At 46.2% G+C, this 20,230-nt stretch overlaps 5 protein-coding genes and 4 non-coding genes across 13 annotated transcripts, besides 1 other annotated feature; 5 read left to right on the forward strand and 4 right to left on the reverse strand.

The window, feature by feature from the left end:
* The first annotated feature begins 1,436 nt into the window (after positions 1–1,436).
* Positions 1,437–2,127, forward strand: asRNA:CR44267 (antisense RNA:CR44267). Its single transcript, NR_125247.1, has one exon.
* Positions 1,658–6,306, reverse strand: PIG-S (Phosphatidylinositol glycan anchor biosynthesis class S). The gene is made up of 7 exons (NM_170181.3): positions 6,151–6,306; positions 4,087–4,177; positions 3,889–4,028; positions 3,635–3,832; positions 2,948–3,142; positions 2,269–2,886; positions 1,658–2,023 (listed from the first exon to the last, which is right to left on the reverse strand). Exons 1-7 carry the CDS (start codon positions 6,203–6,205, stop codon positions 1,710–1,712), a joined length of 1,611 nt encoding a protein of 536 aa, NP_733060.1. The 5' UTR covers positions 6,206–6,306; the 3' UTR covers positions 1,658–1,709.
* On the forward strand, positions 3,276–3,347 carry tRNA:Asp-GTC-1-12 (transfer RNA:Aspartic acid-GTC 1-12). The gene has a single exon. It is a non-coding gene; the product is annotated as a tRNA-Asp (tRNA).
* Positions 3,502–3,573, reverse strand: tRNA:Asp-GTC-3-1 (transfer RNA:Aspartic acid-GTC 3-1). Its single transcript has one exon. It is a non-coding gene; the product is annotated as a tRNA-Asp (tRNA).
* Positions 4,282–6,306, reverse strand: sud1 (sudestada1). Its single transcript, NM_170182.3, has 2 exons — positions 6,151–6,306; positions 4,282–5,951 (listed from the first exon to the last, which is right to left on the reverse strand). Exons 1-2 carry the CDS (start codon positions 6,203–6,205, stop codon positions 4,396–4,398), a joined length of 1,611 nt encoding a protein of 536 aa, NP_733061.1. The 5' UTR covers positions 6,206–6,306; the 3' UTR covers positions 4,282–4,395.
* Positions 6,307–6,547: 241 nt separating this feature from the next.
* CG11168 (uncharacterized protein) lies at positions 6,548–10,827 on the forward strand. Of its 4 annotated transcripts, NM_143054.4 has the most exons (9): positions 6,548–6,706; positions 7,064–7,197; positions 7,259–8,025; positions 8,366–8,489; positions 8,759–9,075; positions 9,174–9,982; positions 10,044–10,280; positions 10,340–10,471; positions 10,527–10,827. In NM_143054.4, the coding sequence occupies exons 2-9, from the start codon at positions 7,094–7,096 to the stop codon at positions 10,626–10,628; spliced, it is 2,592 nt and encodes an 863-aa protein (NP_651311.2). In that variant the 5' UTR covers positions 6,548–6,706; positions 7,064–7,093; the 3' UTR covers positions 10,629–10,827. The 4 variants fall into 4 exon arrangements, with proteins under 4 accessions (NP_651311.2, NP_001163715.2, NP_001262939.1 ...); NM_001170244.4 differs by having other exon boundaries at positions 8,366–9,075; NM_001276010.1 differs by lacking the exon at positions 6,548–6,706 and having other exon boundaries at positions 6,940–7,197.
* Positions 10,828–10,914: 87 nt separating this feature from the next.
* On the forward strand, positions 10,915–13,602 carry Mink (Mitotic spindle and nuclear protein). Its single transcript, NM_143055.4, has 4 exons — positions 10,915–11,029; positions 11,094–12,665; positions 12,718–12,798; positions 12,860–13,602. The coding sequence occupies exons 1-4, from the start codon at positions 11,014–11,016 to the stop codon at positions 13,453–13,455; spliced, it is 2,265 nt and encodes a 754-aa protein (NP_651312.2). The 5' UTR covers positions 10,915–11,013; the 3' UTR covers positions 13,456–13,602.
* Positions 12,858–13,786, reverse strand: asRNA:CR46097 (antisense RNA:CR46097). Its single transcript, NR_133447.1, has 2 exons — positions 13,503–13,786; positions 12,858–13,440 (listed from the first exon to the last, which is right to left on the reverse strand).
* Positions 13,658–15,527, forward strand: Trf4-2 (Topoisomerase related function 4-2). 2 transcript variants are annotated; one of them, NM_143056.3, is made up of 1 exon: positions 13,658–15,527. In NM_143056.3, exon 1 carries the CDS (start codon positions 14,013–14,015, stop codon positions 15,234–15,236), a length of 1,224 nt encoding a protein of 407 aa, NP_651313.1. In that variant the 5' UTR covers positions 13,658–14,012; the 3' UTR covers positions 15,237–15,527. The 2 variants fall into 2 exon arrangements, with proteins under 2 accessions (NP_651313.1, NP_001262941.1); NM_001276012.1 differs by having other exon boundaries at positions 13,868–15,296.
* A 100-nt stretch (positions 15,528–15,627) lies between these two features.
* Positions 15,628–20,230: part of a mobile genetic element that runs on past the window's edge.

Here is a 20,230-nt window from a genome sequence, read left to right on the forward strand (position 1 = left end):
TGTGGAAAACGCGGCTCAATCAATTATTAATTATACGCCTTGTTGTACCCGAGTGCCAGAGTGCCGGAGTCCATCCATTGTCTGCAACATCTTTATATCGGACAAATCTCCTCTGCCCATTTTCCACTTTAAGCTGCCTGGGTGTTTGGCAACACTTAACAACCGCATCAAAATTAGTTTCGTTATTGTGTTAGCCTTCGGCTGGCCAACTCCAAATCTTCAACTCAACTCGAAAATCGAGTCCGTTTCAATTGATTTCTTACGTGCGTGCGGTTTGCCGTGACTAAGTGCGTGTGGGAAAAGACGATACACGATCGCCGGAGCAATTCGGTGGCCCGGAAATGCAGATGGCCCTTGCGGCCAGCAATTACCAATAGGCTGCAAATAGGCGTCATCCCGAATCAGCGAAGACTCCGATTTGGGTAGATCCACCATATGCCGCCGACGCCATGGCACAAAAACCATGACACAAAGCCACTTGGCTGGCTGGCTGGCTGGTTGGCGGCATTTGGCGATCGCTAAAAGTCACATTGTTGACCTTTTTGCGGTCTTGGGGCCGCGTGGAGAAAAGGTTTCTGTCTCTTCTGAAGTCCCTGTCGCTCTGCGCGGCTCATTAAAATAATATTTAACCTTTGGGAAGACAAATACTTGTCGAATATGTTGGTATGCCGAGAGATCTCTTTTGTCGAGAGCCAACGAGCCGTGAGCAATTAAAAATTAACTGTTTACTTTTAATGCGCAAAGTTTGACGCCGACCCCGGCCCCGCCCCCTTTTTTTTAGGGTCTTCCGCCCTCAGCCCCTCCATCTGCTTTTTGGGGGCCCATTGCCAATTGAATTCCATGTTTAACGAGTTTTGACAGCCGCATTTTTGTAGCTTTTTCGTTTGCCTTCATCTGCGCATTTGCAATGGCATGCAATTGCGATGGCTTTGTCTAGTTTAAAAAGATATACCTCACATTCAAGAATACCCACAAATTCCAAATATTTGTGAGAAACTGTTAAAAAAAATTCCAACTCTACATACTTTCAAATTAACAATAAATTTAAGGAGGTAAACAGAAAAACCATTAAATTCTACCTATTGATCACTAACTAATGAAAATGATGAGCTAATAGAATAAGCATTCCTTTAAGCAAGTAATTATAATCGGTAAGTGATATTTTGAAATCAGTCGGAAACAAGACTTATTGGCAATATATGACTCACCCACCGACTGCGTGTCTGGCTGGCCTCCTGCCACGTCTGACATTCATCCGGCAGCGATCTCGCCGCTGAACCTGACCTATACGCGCCGTTCACACGCTGAGCGGACCGTGCTGGTCCGCCAGCAGCCAAGGCATCAAAATACAGCACTCCCAACGTTGAAAACTTTGGGAAAGATTAGTGGCACGTGGACTTGTTTTCAAAGCATTCAACTCTCTATGACAGATCAAAATTTTTGAGTTTTAAATCCATTTCCACCAGGTTTCTTTAAGATCTCATAGACCAAAATGTTGGCACGAATAATTTCTACCTACTTGTTATGCGCGGCAGTCTACAGTTTGAATATGCTGGAATACTATAGAACTGGCAAATCTAATCGACCGCGAGGCCCTGACGATGACATGTTCTACGTAAAACCGAAGTGAACCAATAAATCGCACCAGTAACAGCTTATAAAGAAAATATTGTTTTAATGAGGGATGATACTATTTGGTTATGGTTCGTTTACGACTGCTTCTCCTTCCGTCTGGCCTGCAGCACACCACGCAGCATGTTGAAGGAACTCAGTACAGGCACCATGATGGGCAAGAAGAGTGGAATGTAGATGGCGTACTTCTGCTCGTCCGGGAAGTACAACTGCGCCAGCAGGCTGGCGTCAAAGAATCCGCGCTCCGAGGCCACGAACGCACGCTTGGCCAGCACCGAAGCGTCCGCCAGTCGGTGCTCCAAAAGAGCAGCCTTGGCAGCCAAGATGTCGGCATAGGAATTTGTAATGGCGGCACCCACCTCGTCGTCTATCACAATGTAGCTGATTTGATCTAAACGAGAGGAGGAAGCGATTATTAAATAATATTGTCCAATTAAGGTGGTTATTAAACTTCTCAAGCAGTACAGATTCAATAAAAATAGCGTCAACCATTTTAAAAGCTACTTAATTATAAAGCGGAAATTGCAAATAGTTCATTTTTAATTGTCGAAGAGCCCTGAGTTTTGTATAATATCAGAAATAGGAATAATAAAAATGTTGACTAAACATCCTTCATTGGTATCTTTAAAAACGTACCCAACAGTTTGATGAGGCTCTGGAGCGTGCTGCTTGCTGTGGATATGTGTCGAATGGCACTGCGTCTTAGGTATGCTTCATACTCCCAGCGACGTGGCTCCAGTTGCTCGATATCCACCACCTTAACGCCCTCCATCTGAAGCTCACTGCTGATGTCGAGCAGCTTGTGCAGCTGGTCCAGCATCACCTGCATGTTGTCCGTGGTGCTGACATGGTAGGGAACTGCCTCCTGATCGCTCATGGCCGCAAGGCACACATGCTCTGGCGGATTAGCAATGATGAAGCCACCCCAGGGTGGCGAAATGAAGGCATCCACGTCGTTCCGCGTCAGCCGCTGATCCTTGCTGTTGTAGATGTGAAGCGGAGCGATGTGGCACGGTGGAATGTACACCACCAGGTTGATGGCCGGCTTGTCGGTGGTGCTGGCGCTTAGATTCTGGGCAATCGATGTCAGCAGATGAGGCAGAGCGGTTTCCTGGAGGGCGTAGTGTCGCCCCAATTTGCTCTGGTCGCGCACCTGCTTGAGATCAGCCTCGATGGCCACCCGGTACTTCCACTGCGATCGCACCGTGTAATTGGAAACACCGGACACCTTAGCCAACCAGGGCTCAATGTAAGCTATTGAAAATGTAAATTGGCATAAGTAAGTGAAGACTTTTTGTGGTTTTTCAATACTTACTCTTCACAGCCATTGCTATGTTCCACTTGGCATGGGTGAGTCTCGGTTTCGGATTCAGGACAGAGACAATCACATCGTAGGCTGGTTGCGGAGCTTCCGACTTGGCGCCCATCCGCTCATCGGTACTTAAAATTTGATTTATGCGATACGTCTGCAGGATCTTGGCGTGCAGGAGCTGGGCGATTTTGTTGGAAGCTAGGAGGTGTTAAAACAGCATTATTAGTTTAGCTAACTAATCTTTAATTTACTAGAGTAATTTTAGCTTAGTCCTTGAAATTTTAAGGAAAGGGTTTCATTGGGCATTAAAAGTATTCGAAAGCATTCGTAATCCTCGATAGTATAGTGGTTAGTATCCCCGCCTGTCACGCGGGAGACCGGGGTTCAATTCCCCGTCGGGGAGACCGATAAAATATATATTTCTTTTTAAAACCGCATTATCATGTAAATAATAAATTATGCGCTATACTTCTACTTTTAGAATTATTTCAATAATAGAAGGTGAAGTAACAGACAATAAAAGATTTGAAAAAAAAAAAAAAATGAAAATCTCATTTCTCCCAGACGGGGAATTGAACCCCGGTCTCCCGCGTGACAGGCGGGGATACTAACCACTATACTATCGAGGACCTTAAAAACTTCGGACATAAAAAGCCAACAAGTGTTTCCGTATCATTGCAATAGACTCACGTGTATCACTTCGCATCAGTGCCGATCTTTCGGTGGTTAGTAGCAGCTCCTCCTGCAGTTTGGGCCACTCGATGAACATGAAGTCGCCAACGCTCTGGACATGGTTCTCCAGCAACAGCTTCTCCAGAGCAGCTGGCGTGTGTGCTTCCTGGGTCATTGGCGTAGGAGATAGCTGCTTGAATTCCACAGACCATATTTCTAATGGGAAATGCATGCCGTTTAGAAATATGAATGGATAATGAATTTGCACCTACCATTGTCGCTGAAGGCGTTCTGCAGTTCGGCGATGAGCAACTGGCCACGACTGGTCTGTTGTGTGTAGATGGCCACCTGCACAGCCGTTTTGATCGGAATTTTACTCAGACTCAAAATTTCCGTCGAGGGCAAATTGACTCTGCGATTGCAACATTTAGGTATAATTGGAAAAACGCCGCCAGACATGGTTGACTCACCTGTAGACTGTGGTGGTGCGCCACCACATGGGCACGCCAATTCCAATGATGACCACGATAAATGCTAGTGTAGCCCCGATCCGGAACTTATCTGTAAAGTTAAAGAGAAGTGTTTGATTAGTTCCTGATTTATCGCGGTCGTAAGCGTTCTTTGGGTTCACACTTTATTACTTCGACAAAAAACTATAATATTTTGATTTGTGTTTTATAAAGTTTATTATGTAAATTAGTTTCTGTACAGGAGAACGGTATGAATGTTAATAGTCCTTGACGAGTAATTGTGCGCATGTTGTGAAACAGGATCACATGCTACTCCTTGTAGCTGCACGAAATAACAAAAACAGGTCCCTTTTCAAGGGGCGTGTTGCGCGACACGTATTTGGTGAACTTGGTGGTGCCCTCGCACCGGTATACTATGTTCAGGGCGTTGTCCACCGGCGTGATAGTAAGCAGAACGGAATCGTCCTCTTCCTCGTCATCGTAGTCCGATCGCCTTCCGTCCGTCGGTGCTTTTGCTGTTGGCATTTCGGCGTCGGGTGCGAGGTATGTGATCACCGCTGCTCCTTCTGCCGCGTTCAGGTAGTAAACCAGGTCCAAAGTGTTCTCCTCGCTGGTCAAACCGTCGCCCAGCACTGTGTAGTTGCCGTGGGACCAGCGCTGCAGTTCCACGCTGCATGTTGGACTTTCGGCATCGGTGCCTGCCAAATCCAGATCGGTGAAATCTCGCAGCAAATCAAACATGGCGTGGCTACGGAACAGTTGCAGTAGTTCCAGTATGGTGCCTCTGGCTGTTGTCAAATCCAGCACTTCATAGTTGTGTGCGTTTGCGGGTCCCTGTCTTCGCCACTTCAAGGTATCCGAATCGGCCAACAGCTGCGACCGGGCCAATTCGAATTTCTCTCGCTTGAAGAACTCGTATAAACAAATCTCGGAGTTTTCTTCGATCCGCTTTTGGATGCTCCGGCGGGTGGCCCCCTTTAGATACACGTTGTTTAGAAACAGGCCAAGCGGTGGCCTATTAAGGCCATCAGGTTGCAGGTAATTCAGGCGGGGAAAGGCGCGCAGGGAGTCGGCCACGAAGGCCTCATTGGTATCGCCGTGGAACCATCCGTTTATGGTAAGACGCGGGTAGTCGAATGTAGTAACCTCGCCTACTTGGTGGAAGGAGCGCGAGCCCACCTTGAAGAAGGCAAACTGGTTGTCTTTGGGGGCGATCTTTCGCTGCACTGGAAACTGTGGAAAGCACTGATCGTCGCTACCGAAGATCTCTAGGCATCCGCCCTGCTCATCCGTCCATTCCTCCGCTCCTTCCCAAGGCGATAGATAGTAAATGAAGGCCACTTGTCGGTCCTTAAGCAGATCGTCGTGCACGAGCAGATAGTCGCCGCAGGTGTACATGCTGCAGGAGGCGGACACATAGTCCAGCTTGAGGTTGGTAACCTTCTCCAGCCAGGGACGCACTTGTTTGCGCAGCACCTGCAGGAAGTTGGTCAACAGTCGGCAAGCGGGCATGTTGGAGAGGTCGGCGCTCTGGTAGAACTCATACAAATCCATCTGTTTGCGCGACCACTGCACCTTCTGGATGATCTCGGCGACCAGCGCCTGGCTTTGGCCCTTCTCCAGCATGCCGGGCAGAAGGCAGATTTGAAAGGGATCCGAGAAGACCTGAGCACCGGTTTGCGTCTCCTTGGTCCCTTGGCTCTTCTCCTCCGTCCAGGCTGTTTGGAGCCACTTGGTAAGTTCCGGTTGCTGATACGCCTCGTTCAGGAGCACTTCGTTCGTTTCAAGGATGTCGCCCAGGCGCAAAAGCTTCCTGTGCGGCTCGCCCACCTGATCTGCGGAATCCTCCTGCTCTGCACGACCATCTGCAAGGGCAACATAGTGAATGGGTTTGCATTAAGCGAGGCAAACAGGGGCATACCTTAAACTTTAATTTGGCTATTTTTTACGCACACCAGCACTCACACACGCGTTATCAAAGGCAAAGGCAAAATCAAAGGCACCGATGTGCCGGCACACCTCGCTTTATCGTTTTGGGGCAGATTTCTCACTGTTTCCACTTACCTTCGTCCTTGTCTTTTCTCCTGGGCTTTACTGGACTGGAGCTCGAGGTTTCCATGATGCTGTGAGTCAAATTTTCGGTTAAAAACGTGAATTTTTGCCAGGGAAAATAAAAAAATTGGCTTGTGCAGCTAGAGATGGTAGCTCGGAAATATCGGTTGTTCTGTGCAAGTGTTGGGTAGTTAGCTTATTCCACGCAGTATCAAATACCTAGCTAAAGTTTAGTAGCTAAAAACTTTTGGCATTATATTGTAAACAATAAAGGGCGTATATAAGTAATAATATATAATATAATAATATATTGAAGGCATTCAGCATTAGCATTCAACTCACTAATCACACTTTCATTTTATACTGATCATCACTGATTGTACGTGAGTGTCGTGTGTTTCGTCGTCGCCTCACGCCTCCATCCCTAGCCAATTAGTAACGAACAATTGCTCGATCGGCTCCACGTAAATAAAGTTTAGATCACAGCTTTGTTGATTGCTTATCGCGGTGGCAAATATAGTTATTCGTTTATGGCTGTAAACTTTCGAAACGGACGTGGACATAGCCGGTAAATTAAAACTTGAAGATAAAACCTAGCTGGTGACAAAGAAATTCCAATTGGAGCAGTCCAATGCCGTGGAATGACCTTGGAAGAGGCGGAGCCACCATTCAGCCCTCCATATTATAAACAAAAATACTATTGTGGAATGTTCACAGCTATTTTGTATAAAAAAAATATTTGGCTATCAGTCTGTGCGTGCTAGGGCCAAACAGCTGATTCCGCCTGGCTGCCACCTGATTTGTTGGGGGTGTGAGTGGGGCTGGGGCTGTGGTATTCTGTATGCTCGCGATGATCTCATTGTGTTGGAATCGGAGCAAAAGCTAAACTAAACAACTTGACATGTGTTCTTCTGCTCCTGTGTAGCTACCTAGTGTTGGAGGATACGGAGGAGCAATGGGCAAGGATCAGCATTTGCTGGAGGCTTCGCGAGCCGGCGACATCAAGACGGTGGACAAACTGCTGGAGCACTCGAGCAAACGACATGGCCCGCTGTCCAGGTGAGTCACCAGCAGCAACTGTTGTTATTCCAGGTAGTTTACTACAGGTTTTCCTTTACAGTTTTAGGCGAAGTCCCAGCATCAACTGCCAGGACATGAATGGCTACACTTCGCTGCATCACGCCTGTCTAAATGGGCATAGCAACATTGTACGGCTACTACTCTCCCACAACGCGCTGTTGGATGTGCCTGATATACGTGGCTCGACACCTTTATTTCTGGCTGCCTGGGCTGGGCACCAGGACATCGTCAAGATGCTGTTGATGCACTCGCCTACGGGAGCCAATCCGAATGCCCAGACTATCGAAAACGAGACGCCGCTGCACTCAGGCGCCCAACATGGCCACAATGCCGTGGTGGCCATTTTGCTGTCCTATGGCGCCGATCCTGCCATACGCAACAATAGCTTTCAAACGGCTCTGGATTTGGCAGCGCAATTCGGACGCCTTCAGGTGGTTCAGACCTTGCTCCGTGTTTATCCCGACCTCATATTGCCGTATAAGCGTTTGGAAGATGACAATGAAGAGCTGCTGGGCTGCATGCCCATAAAGCACATATTCACGCACACCTGCCTGCACCTGGCCAGCAGGAATGGGCACAAGAAGGTGGTGGAAACACTGCTGGCGGCCGGCGTCGATGTCAACATACTCACCAACGCTGGAAGCGCTCTCCACGAGGCGGCTCTCTGTGGCAAAAAGTCCGTTGTGGTCACTCTGCTTAAGGCCGGTATCTACGTACACGCCACCGATGGAAACGGACGCACAGCCCTGGACATACTCTCCGATTATCCGCCGCATGTGACCTACGACATTGTGGGCGCCATAAACGGTGCGTACGAGTAAGAAGTAGAAGAAATACAATAAAGGGGCTATGGGTAGTGGCTGGAAATGCTTATCTTTACTGATATCTAAAGTTAATACAGCTCTTCATAAAGCTTTGTAATTCAAAACATTTATTTACTCTATTTGTAATAAATGTTACACCCTATTTATTGAAGGCAACCAAATAAGATCGAAATTATTTTATTGCTAATATAAAGCTGTAAATATATTCTTGAAGTTATGTGAGTAAGCGCAGACAGTAAATAATTGATAACGATTTCAACAGGCTTTATTATTTGAATCTTTAATAGTGCCTCCAAACCACTAACGCCCACGATCTTTTGCAGAGTTCACCCAAGCGGCGAGGGAACATCAGAAGCCACTTGTCGTAGAGAACGGCACACAATCGCTGCCGAAGCGGCTGTACGAGAAGAACTCGCAACGACAGAAGGTGCCGCCCAGGCAGAGGAAGTAAGCCCAGCAACTCCATGCACAGTGACACTGAAACACACACCCACATCACTGCTGACCCTAATTAACTTAGCCCGCAGCTCATGTCATTCGGAAAACGCACTCATCCCCGCTCGCACTCGCACCCACTCTCATGTCCACGCCCACTAGCCCTAGCACTCATCAGAATCAGAATCAGCTTCAGAATCGGTTGTGCGTCTCTTCAATTAACTGGTCTGGTTTCGTTTGGTTTCTTTTCAATAACCACATACTCACCCCTCACCATGTAGAAAGCAAGATCATCAAGCCAACGGACTTTCGCACTCTTTAAGCTCACTGGACATTTTTGCCAAGCCGCCGGAGAATTACCTGCAAATGAAACCCATCATTCACCAGAAGTCCTGCGACAACATGAGCGACTTTCGGACGAATGGCAGCAATCTGTTGACCAGCTATAAGCCGGTGTACAAGCAACCCATGCTGCCCAGCTTTCGGATGGACAGCGACATCTCCAATGGATCCGTACCCTCCAGATCGTATGAGTACATAAATCTACTAAGGAACGGGTCCCACAGCGATGATAACTCCGCCAGCACCAGTAGCAACTGTACGTAATGTACCTTTAACTATTTCACTCGAAAGTCACTAGACCTGAATATCCAATGAGTCAGGCAAATAAACATCTGGTTTTGTGTCCATTTACAGCTGCGGTGCGTCAACAAGCGGTGGCTACGTACGTGGAGATGAAGCTGCCAACGCCGCCAGTTCCTAAACCACGCACTCGAATAAACGGCGAATACAACGACTATGCGAATGTGGTGCCAATAGAAGAAGGCAGCTGCGTGGCAGCTGTTGATAATAACAATAATAGCAATGGTAATGGCACGAAATTGCGATTGGTTCGCCATTCGCCCACGCCGGATTATCCACCACCCACAGTGACCGAAGCGGAACGCACGATCTTCAACTTCATGCAGCCGGCTACTTTGCGCAAAAACAGTTTGCTGGAACCGGCGGAATCCCCTCGAACCACTAACTCAGTGAGCTCTGACCAGGTGGAGGAATACGTTGCCGACATACCCTTTGCTGGACTATTCAAAGGATCCACTTTGAACTTGTCCTCGGATGTGGTGGATGGCATTGGTGCTGTGCCGGGAGATAGGGAGTTTCTGCAATCACCCAGCATGGTGAGGTCGGCCCACGTCCAAAACCACAGACGCAGCCTGTCAAAGCAGCGATACTCAGCGCTGGGCGAAGACTTCAGCGCGTCCCGAGTGTGGGCTGAAATCGATACCATTTTTGAGAACATTGGCAACGAAGTGTCCACAGTAGAGCAGGAAGTCGAGGAGTTTGTAGAAGATCCTTCAAGCTTGTCCTTAGAAGATTCTCGGCAGTCCCTACACATACGAGATCCCGCGGAATTGCTATTGGGCAGAAAACCGAGCGCAGCCTCCTCCAATTGGTGCCACTCGCCATACACATTTATCTATGGCGAAATTCGATACTCTCTGTTTGTGAGTATGATTTGCCATAAGTATTTAAATTAAATACTTCAAACCTATAAATGTTTTGCAGTATCTTGGCTCAACGGTCATTCGAAAACTGCAAGGAACCCTTTCCACTCGAAAATCTATCCAGAAACTGAAGATTGATGAGAACTTAAAGTCGGCGGCGAGCGTTAGTGATTTCAGCTTGCTGGAAAACTGCACAACCTCCACAAAGTATTTGAAGGCAGCCAACCATCAGACACGACTCAATGTGGACATTGCTGTATCCTGCGTTGGCGTCAAGTTCATAGACCACGATAAAAAGGTGAGCATATTTCAATTCCTTGATATATATTGTATGTATATTTGTCAACTTGCTTTTAGACTGCCATCTGTTGCCATGACATTGAGAACATAAATTGTGTTTGCCAGGACTCGGAGGACTTGCGCTACTTTGCGTACATAACCAAAGAACAGGACCTGCACTACTGTCACGTCTTTATGGTGGATAGCTTGGTTCGTACTTATGGACTGGTGAATCTCAACATGCTAACGAATTATTAATTCTCAGGAACTGGCCAAGGAAATCATCATGACGCTGGGACAGGCCTTCGAAGTTGCCTACCAGCTAGCTCTGAGCAGACAGGGCACGTCCCTCAACGAAGAGTGCTAATTCTAAGCCATGGAAGTGCCACAATTGCCACCGAGCGTGGTTTTTTATTATTTATTTCATTGCATTTCACACGTAAAGTTATTTTTTTTACTCATTTGCTAGTCGTTGATGCCATCTCGATGCTGGCTTTGCTCCACATAAGGCAGCTCACATGTTAAGTATTTTGAGAGTTTTTTAATAAATTTACAACATTGCTTTTAAAAGCAAAATTTTGAATTTAGGGGTAAAGCGGGATATTTTATCGAATTTTTCGTTTATCGATACCAGTTAGTGGGAAATAAATAGCAGCGCCTGGTAACACTACGAGATCAGCTTCAAAAAAAACGTACAGATTGAATATCATTGGCATTTTATTTTTAAACATAAACTAAAGATCCAGCTAAAAATGGAACTTAATATTGGTAAATAGTTAGTGAACGTCATATGCTTGCTAGTACCTACATTGTTTTCACCTCATTACTGAAGATAATCGCCCAAACGATGTCGGCGTCTTGGCGCCGAACGATCAGGAAAATGAGGACGCCAATCGGAGGATGGAAAATACAGACGCTGTTAAGACTCCAGTGGCCAGGAAAACGCGACGAGCGGTCCTCAAGCGGATGAATGCCACTTCGGAAAAGAATTCGCCCACGCATCCCGATCCTCCGAAGACACCGGGCACTCCAGGCCATCTTAGCCAAAACACCGAAACTCCGAGACGTAGTTGCCGGAAAAGTGTGCGTCCAGCGATCGATTACGATGACATTATAGTGCGATCCGCCAAGAAGGCTATCGTCGAAGCACTTTCAGCCGATCCCGAGGGCGAGGAGCCTTCCGTCCAGAAGTGGACCACCGCGGAGGTGGGAAAAAATTCGCGCAAACGGGGTCGCAAGTCCAAGCGCATGGTCGCCAAGAAGCAGAAAACAGAGCACATAGTTGCAGAGGATGATGAGGAGCAGGACACGGAGTTGGAGGTCCCACAGAAAAAGGTGGATCCTTCTCAGGATGCTGAAGGAAATGCAGAGGTTCAAGCAGACATAGTAGAGGAAGTGGCACTATCCACGAAGAAGTCTTCTAAAAAGTCTAAAACTAAAGATCCAGATCACGCAAATGATATTACGGACATTGTAGTGAATCTGGAGCAACCAATATCGATAAAGAAGTCTTCTAGGGCGTCTAAAAATCCAGACACCAAGGAGCAAAATGTAGCTGATGAACTAGGTTTATGCCCACTGGATATGGACAGCCAGGAAGAAGATGAGAAGGATATTCAAGGTGGAGAAGCAAAAACAAACGCAGAGGTATTTGAAGATGAAGCCCAAACGAGTGCAGCCGATACGGATGGTCAGAAACATGAAGAGAAAGATGAGCAAGCAGATGAAGCAACTAAACCAGCTGCGCTTGATAAAGACAAAGAAGTAACAGCTGAAGATAAACTAAAAGAAGCTAGTGCAGTAGATGAGCAAGCAGAGGAAGAAATGCCCTCACTACTGATGGAAAGTGATGGCCTGGATGAACCAAATCAGTCGCCTCTCAATACCACATACGATGCAGAAGACAAGAAAGATTTTGATGGAAGTGTTATTCTGGTTGTTAGTCCCGACAAGCAGCCAAAGGCTAGCTCCTCCGACCTCGATGCAAGTGTTATTCTGGTCGGCATTACCGATATGCAGCCTGTTGTTTGCGCTCCGAAGCCGGAAATTCCGGAGGAGAAGCCGGTTATTAAAGTTGTGCTCACCACATCAGATGATCAGGACCAAACCCTTTTAGATTTACCCGCTGAAGCTTCGCCAAATGTATCAAAGTCGAAGAAATCGAAGGGCTATCGATTCCCTACGCCCTATAAGGCAAGGCCTATGTTTAACTTTACAGGAACAGAGGAGGCAGTTCATCATGATCACGAAGTTAAAGAAGATGAACCGCATTACACACGCAAACGTTCCAAGTCAGCCAGCAATTGGAAAGATATCATGTCACGAACTGTATCCTTTCAGAGTCCTATTGAGGTTGCCAATGTCGAAGACATTGATAAGCGCTGGGCAGGACTTCAAAAGACCAGTAAGTTCTGTTTAATGGTTATTTTTAGCCCCTTCTAAACGTACAATTCCAGATGTCAATAACCGGCGTAGGCGCTCAAAGTCATTGGACGAAAAACGCTGCAAGATGAGCAGGATCCCCAAGCCCAATAGAGGTATGTATAGAAAACTAAAGCAGTTCTGTTCGTGCTAATATACGTTTTTTTTTCTTCTTAGGTGTTATACCGCTAAACAAAACCATCACACCCAGCAAGGTGAATAAGCGCACCAAGATGCCCAATTTTGCTGCCATGCATGAGAGACAGTTTGCCAAGATGGAGAGTCTGGTGGACCACGTCGAACGGAAGGCGGAACGCGCCAAGGTGCTAACCAATTCTGTACAGAAGCAAGTGCCAGGATCGGCGGCGAAGAAAATGCAGAGCACCACGTCTGTGGAGGATCGTGCTCGTCCAAGGGCAATGAAGAAGATCGACATGTCCGCCGATCGGACCGTGGTAATGGATCATCCGTCCGATAAGCTGAACTCATCACGTTTGCCTTTGAAGGCCACCGCTCCCGCTTCTAATGTAGCTCCAAAGCCAGCTTTCAATTTGTCCACCTCCACGGTGAAGACATTCAACGCCACGTTTTCCAGCAGACCGGCCGATTCGCACGACAACAAGCTGGCTGAGCGACGCCAGCGGCGCATTGACATGTTCAAGGGTAGAACAACCAAGGACCAGAAGGAGAAAGGAGAGTTTATCCGCGGAGTGCGCCTCAACCGACGTTTTGAACTCCAAATGCAGCACCGTCGACACCTGGAGGAGGATTAGTTTCTTAACTTGATTCGTTAATTTTACTGCTTACTACCTATGCTTACTCATATATGTATATTCGCTTTAACATGTCAGATTTGTCGGCGATTCGTCAGAAAACATTTAAATTTTGCTGGTTCCAATAAAGTTGTTTACCATTTCTGTATTTTGCACTTTCCCACTCTTTTTATTCAAACTTTAAGTAAGAGCGATGCCCAACACTGGCCGCATAGAATCCGTCAACGCAGCAGGCTTTGTTTTTTGTTTCCGATACATTCCGGACTTTTTGGTAGCCATAAGTTCATAGGACTTAAACCTATTACACATCACTCGCCAGTTCTTGTGTTATTTTTTTTTAAATTTGACTTATCTTTTATTCAAATTGAGAAAACTTTGACTACTACGTTCTTTTACACCAAAAGGAATCAGTTGGCATTCCAGTTCGGATAACGGCACTATTCGCGTTTTACAGATTCCTTCGTTTCTCGTCCGTATTCTTCTTTCTATCTCCGTCACACTTATATTTTTCTTTCTCTCAATTCCTTTTTCGCGTAAAGCAATACGCGGGACGCAAAATGTGTGACGAAGCGAATCCAGCGAAGCCGTGGCAGCTTCCCGATGTGGTGTACGGCAATGGGATTCCGGCGCTGTGCCTGCTGCACCAGGAGATCGAGCAGTTCTACAACTACATCCGGTCCACGCCAACAGAGTTCTGCTTGCGGGCAGGTGCAGTGCGTCGCATCGAGGATGTGGTGCTTTCCATTTGGCCAAGCGCATCCGTCGATCTCTTTGGCTCATTTCGGACCGGGCTAAATCTGCCGGACTCGGACATTGATCTGGTTGTGTACTATAAGTTCTGGAACCCCAGGCTGCTGCATGAGCTTCAAAACGAACTAGTCAGCCAAGGAGTAACTGATCCGGACACTGTGACCGTCCTCGACAAGGCCTCTGTGCCAGTGGTCAAGTTTACGGACCTCATTTCCCGCATCAGGTTCGATGTGACCTTCAACTCCGTAGCATCCGGCGTTCAGGCCGCCGACCTGATCAAGGACTTTATCCGCCATTTTCCCGAACTACCCAAACTGGTCATGGTGCTCAAGCAGTTCCTCAGCCTTCACGGATTCAACGAGGTCTACAACTCCGGCGGAGTCTCGTCCTACGCACTCACGCTAATGGTGATCAGCTTTCTGCAGCAGCATGCGCGCTCCAACAGGCGTTTAAGTGAACACAGTAAGCTGGCCCTGCTGCTCATTCAGTTTCTAGACTACTACGGCCGCAAGTTTGACTTCTTCAAGTATGGAATTTCTGTCCTCGGCCAAGGCGGTTGCGTGGAGAAGGCTCGACTTCGCTCCACGCTCGGCGAGAACAACTGGCAGTCGGTGCTTTGCATAGAGGATCCAGTGACGCCGACCAACGACATAGGGAGGAGCTCCTATGGGGTGCTCGGCGTGATGCAGGGATTCGGGGCAGCCTTCGTGAAGCTCTCGAAGCTGGTGGACTCCGACTCGTCCAAGATCGTCGGCCCCATACTGGCCAACATTGTAGAGGTGCCGCAGTCCATCATCAACTACCGGGCTTGGGTGCACTACAACTTCCAGCACCTTTTGACACCGGAATTGCCTTGTGCCGATTCCCTTGTACAACCGTCGCCTACGGGATCCACATCCCCCTCCGCCTCCGCCTCCGCCTCCGAGGATGAGCGCTCGGGCGGGCCGGCTACTATTGGATTCGGCCGATGTGATGATCCTCCCCAAAACATAGACATAGTTGCCGACCTTGCAAACCTTAAGATGAATTAAGAATGGTACGCTTATACTACCAGTGATTTTTAAAAACTAATTATATCTTTTTATTAGCATAGTTTTATGCGTGGCATATGAAAACAAACAAAAATTTATAGACTACTTTTGCATTTTTTATTTATTGTCTAACAATTGTTTTTCGATACATAACGACAACTGCTCATGTAATTAGCTAAATTAGAAAGCACAAAATGCAGAATTGTACAAGAGATGTATTCTTAGAATATCCAATAAGACACCTATTAACTAAATATGTAATTTATCTGTGCTTTATAAATATAAAAACAGAATATTGTAGAATATTTAATAAAAGCAGTGTCGTAAAATCATCGTCATGTTATTGGTAAACGCATTTTACAATAACAAATGTGAATTCGAGAAGTCACACACATTCGGCATTCCACAGTCTTCGGGTGGAGACGTGTTTCTTTCAAGCTACGAATAGCAAGTTCTAAAAACTACAACAGTATAGTGAAAGTTAAACACAAAGTGTAAAGTGCAGTTTGCACAACTAACAATTATTGACTATAGTAATTATTTACTAAAATAAATAATTATTCCATATTGTTCTGGTAATTGTTATATGTGGACTTAGAACAATGAATCAAAACGACATACGTTCTCAGCGACAATGTGAACAAGACGAGCGCCGGCTCTCTTTACAACGCAACAATGCATACTTTTCTTTCGTCTCACCGCAAATCGGTGATCGAGCAACCTCACCTTCAACTAACTCGAAACTTTTGCCCTCAGCGAACGACAGACCGCGTTCTTGCTCTCCCTCTCTGCCTGCTTCGGCTCACAAGTCGTGGAGCGAAGAGACCGCCTCTCCTACCCCGCTCCTCTCGCAGCGCCAAACGACCGTCCCGGGTAACTGTAACACTGCAATAACGAGTGCAGTGACCTCACTGGCAACTGCCACAACATCAACTTCGTCAGCGGCCCAACTAATTATCGCTGTGCCAGCTGTAAATAATTCAGCAGCACTGACCGTTTGCAACAACAATAATGCACGTAAAGAAGAATCAAAACAAAAGCAGAAGTCGATTTCGACTGTGCAGACTGGCATGGATCGCTACATCCAAATCAAGAGAAAGCTCAGCCCTCAAAACAATAAGGCAGGTAATCAACCCAAAATCAATCGAACCAACAACGGCAATGAAAACTCTGCAGTAAATAATTCAAACCGATATGCTATCTTGGCTGATTCTGCGACCGAACAACCCAACGAAAAAACGGTAGGGGAACCAAAAAAGACCAGGCCTCCACCAATTTTCATACGAGAACAAAGTACAAATGCACTTGTAAATAAACTCGTTGCTTTGATTGGTGACAGCAAGTTCCACATTATCCCACTTAAAAAAGGAAATATTCATGAAATAAAACTACAGATCCAAACAGAAGCAGACCACCGTATAGTGACTAAATACCTAAATGATGCTGGTAAAAACTACTACACATACCAATTAAAAAGTTGCAAAGGGCTACAGGTAGTACTTAAGGGCATTGAAGCAACAGTGACACCAGCTGAGATAATTGAGGCTCTGAAGGCCAAAAACTTTTCTGCAAAGACAGCTATTAATATTTTAAACAAAGACAAAGTTCCGCAGCCACTATTCAAAATAGAACTCGAACCAGAGCTCCAGGCACTAAAGAAAAACGAAGTGCACCCAATATACAATTTACAGTACTTGCTACATCGGAGGATCACCGTGGAGGAGCCGCACAAACGTATCAATCCAGTTCAATGTACTAATTGCCAAGAATACGGCCACACCAAGGCATACTGCACCCTTAAGTCCGTATGTGTTGTCTGTAGCGAACCTCATACTACCGCAAACTGCCCCAAAAACAAGGACGATAAGTCTGTGAAGAAATGCAGTAACTGCGGGGAAAAACATACTGCAAACTACAGAGGCTGTGTGGTGTACAAAGAATTGAAGAGCCGCCTAAACAAACGTATTGCCACAGCACATACATACAACAAAGTCAATTTCTACTCTCCGCAACCGATTTTTCAACCACCCCTAACTGTCCCAAGCACTACTCCAACAATTTCTTTCGCTAGCGCCCTAAAATCCGGACTAGAAGTGCCCGCCCCACCGACAAGAACTGCTCATTCCGAACATACACCGACAAACATCCAACAAACACAACAAAGTGGCATCGAAGCTATGATGCTATCCCTACAGCAAAGCATGAAAGACTTCATGACGTTCATGCAAAATACTTTGCAAGAGCTCATGAAAAACCAAAATATCCTGATTCAACTTCTTGTATCTTCAAAATCCCCATAATGGCTTCCCTACGGATATCTCTGTGGAACGCAAATGGCGTTTCACGGCATACACAAGAGCTCACACAGTTCATTTACGAAAAAAACATCGACGTAATGCTACTATCAGAAACGCACCTCACAAACAAAAACAATTTTCATATACCAGGATACTTGTTCTATGGTACAAATCATCCAGATGGTAAAGCTCATGGAGGCACTGGAATACTCATCAGAAATCGCATAAAACACCACCACTTAAACAATTTTGACAAAAACTACTTACAATCTACGTCCATAGCCTTACAACTCAACAATGGTTCAACGACTCTAGCCGCAGTCTACTGCCCACCGCGCTTTCCAATCTCTGAGGATCAATTCATGGAATTCTTTAACACACTAGGTGACAGGTTCATCGCAGCGGGTGACTATAACGCCAAGCACACCCATTGGGGATCTCGACTTGTGTCGCCAAAGGGTAAGCAATTGTACAATGCGCTTACGAAGCCAGAAAACAAGCTAGACTATGTATCCCCGGGTAAGCCTACATACTGGCCAGCAGACCCAAGAAAAATCCCAGACCTGATCGATTTTGCAATTACTAAACATGTCCCCCGCAACATGGTCACCGCCGAAGCACTAGCAGACTTATCATCAGATCACTCACCTGTTTTTCTAAATATGCTAACTCGCCCCCACATCGTCGACCCACCGTATAGACTCACAAATTTTAGAACAAACTGGCCAAGGTATCAAAAGTATGTCTGTTCACACATAGAACTAACGACGGCATTATCTACAAAGGAGGATATAGACAAGTCAACGGAAACTCTTGAAAACATTTTAGTTTCGGCTGCAAAGGCTTCAACCCCGCCAGTGACGTATGCAAAACCAAACTACATCAAAACTAATCGCGAAATCGAGCGGCTGGTATTAGATAAACGACGCCTACGAAGGGATTGGCAGTCTAATAGATCACCAATTACTAAGCACATGCTTAAGATAGCCACACGCAGGCTTACCAATGCTCTCAAACAAGAGGAAAAAAACAGCCAACGTTCATATATCGAGCAACTCTCTCCCACCAGCACTAAGTACCCTCTTTGGAGAGCTCACAGAAACCTAAAGACTCCAATAGCGCCAATTATGCCACTACGAAGTCCCTCTGGCACCTGGTTTCGAAGTGATGAAGAAAGAGCCAGTGCTTTCGCTGACCATTTACAAAATGTATTCCGACCAAATCCCTCTACCAACACATTTATTCTCCCTCCTTTAATAGCAGCCAATCTAGATCCTCAAGAACCCTTTGAATTCCGACCATGTGAACTAGCAAAGGTTATCAAAGAGCAACTGAACCCAAGAAAATCGCCTGGCTACGACCTAATAACTCCAAGAATGCTCATTGAACTCCCAAAGTGTGCTATTCTTCACATCTGCCTGTTGTTCAACGCAATCGCCAAGCTTGGATACTTCCCTCAAAAATGGAAAAAGTCGACCATAGTAATGATTCCAAAGCCAGGAAAAGATAAAACGCAGCCATCATCATATAGACCGATAAGCTTACTAACATGTCTTTCAAAGCTGTTTGAAAAAATGCTACTCCTTCGGATTAGCCCTCATCTTAGAATAAACAACACACTTCCAACACATCAATTTGGCTTTAGAGAAAAACATGGAACCATCGAACAGGTCAACCGAATCACGTCAGAAATTCGTACTGCTTTTGAACATCGAGAATACTGCACAGCCATTTTTCTAGACGTCGCGCAGGCATTTGACAGAGTGTGGCTCGATGGACTTTTGTTTAAAATAATCAAGCTGTTGCCCCAAAACACACATAAGCTACTGAAGTCATACCTATATAACAGAGTGTTTGCAATAAGATGCGATACAAGCACTTCACGCGATTGCGCAATCGAAGCTGGAGTGCCGCAAGGCAGTGTACTGGGTCCAATCTTATACACCCTGTATACGGCGGATTTCCCCATAGACTACAATCTAACAACCTCCACGTTCGCTGATGATACCGCGATACTCAGTCGCTCGAAATGCCCAATAAAAGCCACGGCACTCCTATCCCGACACTTAACATCTGTAGAACGATGGCTTGCCGACTGGAGAATTTCAATAAATGTTCAAAAATGCAAGCAGGTTACCTTTACCTTAAACAAACAAACATGCCCACCACTGGTCTTGAATAACATATGCATTCCACAAGCCGACGAGGTAACATATCTGGGAGTTCATCTGGACAGGCGGCTCACTTGGCGCAAACATATAGAAGCCAAATCGAAACATCTTAAACTTAAAGCAAGGAACCTCCACTGGCTCATAAATGCTCGCTCTCCACTTAGTCTGGAGTTCAAAGCTCTTCTATACAACTCCGTCTTAAAACCTATCTGGACTTATGGCTCCGAGCTGTGGGGCAACGCATCCAGAAGTAACATAGACATTATTCAGCGAGCACAGTCAAGAATTCTGAGAATTATCACTGGAGCGCCGTGGTACCTTCGGAACGAAAACATACACAGAGACCTAAAAATCAAATTAGTAATCGAAGTAATAGCTGAGAAAAAAACGAAGTATAACGAAAAGCTGACCACCCATACAAATCCCCTCGCAAGAAAACTAATCCGAGTATGCAGTCAAAGCCGGCTGCACCGCAACGACCTCCCAGCCCAGCAATAAACTTATTAGGGCATTAATGAAAAAAAAA

Source organism: Drosophila melanogaster, chromosome 3R (assembly GCF_000001215.4).
Source record: "Drosophila melanogaster chromosome 3R".
Taxonomy (NCBI): domain Eukaryota; kingdom Metazoa; phylum Arthropoda; class Insecta; order Diptera; family Drosophilidae; genus Drosophila; species Drosophila melanogaster.

Excerpts from the sequence above, each read along its gene's own strand:
- PIG-S (NM_170181.3), bottom strand. The coding sequence starts at position 6,205 with ATGGAAACCTCGAGCTCCAGTCCAGTAAAGCCCAGGAGAAAAGACAAG. Across the intron at positions 4,178-6,150 it reads GAGAAAAGACAAGGACGAAG|ATAAGTTCCGGATCGGGGCT; the intron begins GTAAGTGGAAAC and ends TTAACTTTACAG. Across the intron at positions 2,024-2,268 it reads GAGCCTCATCAAACTGTTGG|ATCAAATCAGCTACATTGTG; the intron begins GTACGTTTTTAA and ends CCTCTCGTTTAG.
- sud1 (NM_170182.3), bottom strand. The coding sequence starts at position 6,205 with ATGGAAACCTCGAGCTCCAGTCCAGTAAAGCCCAGGAGAAAAGACAAG. Across the intron at positions 5,952-6,150 it reads GAGAAAAGACAAGGACGAAG|ATGGTCGTGCAGAGCAGGAG; the intron begins GTAAGTGGAAAC and ends TTGCCCTTGCAG.
- CG11168 (NM_143054.4), top strand. The coding sequence starts at position 7,094 with ATGGGCAAGGATCAGCATTTGCTGGAGGCTTCGCGAGCCGGCGACATC. Across the intron at positions 7,198-7,258 it reads CGACATGGCCCGCTGTCCAG|TTTTAGGCGAAGTCCCAGCA; the intron begins GTGAGTCACCAG and ends TTTCCTTTACAG. Across the intron at positions 8,490-8,758 it reads GTGCCGCCCAGGCAGAGGAA|AAAGCAAGATCATCAAGCCA; the intron begins GTAAGCCCAGCA and ends CTCACCATGTAG.
- Mink (NM_143055.4), top strand. Across the intron at positions 12,666-12,717 it reads GGCAGGACTTCAAAAGACCA|ATGTCAATAACCGGCGTAGG; the intron begins GTAAGTTCTGTT and ends GTACAATTCCAG. Across the intron at positions 12,799-12,859 it reads GATCCCCAAGCCCAATAGAG|GTGTTATACCGCTAAACAAA; the intron begins GTATGTATAGAA and ends TTTTCTTCTTAG.
- Trf4-2 (NM_143056.3), top strand. The coding sequence starts at position 14,013 with ATGTGTGACGAAGCGAATCCAGCGAAGCCGTGGCAGCTTCCCGATGTG.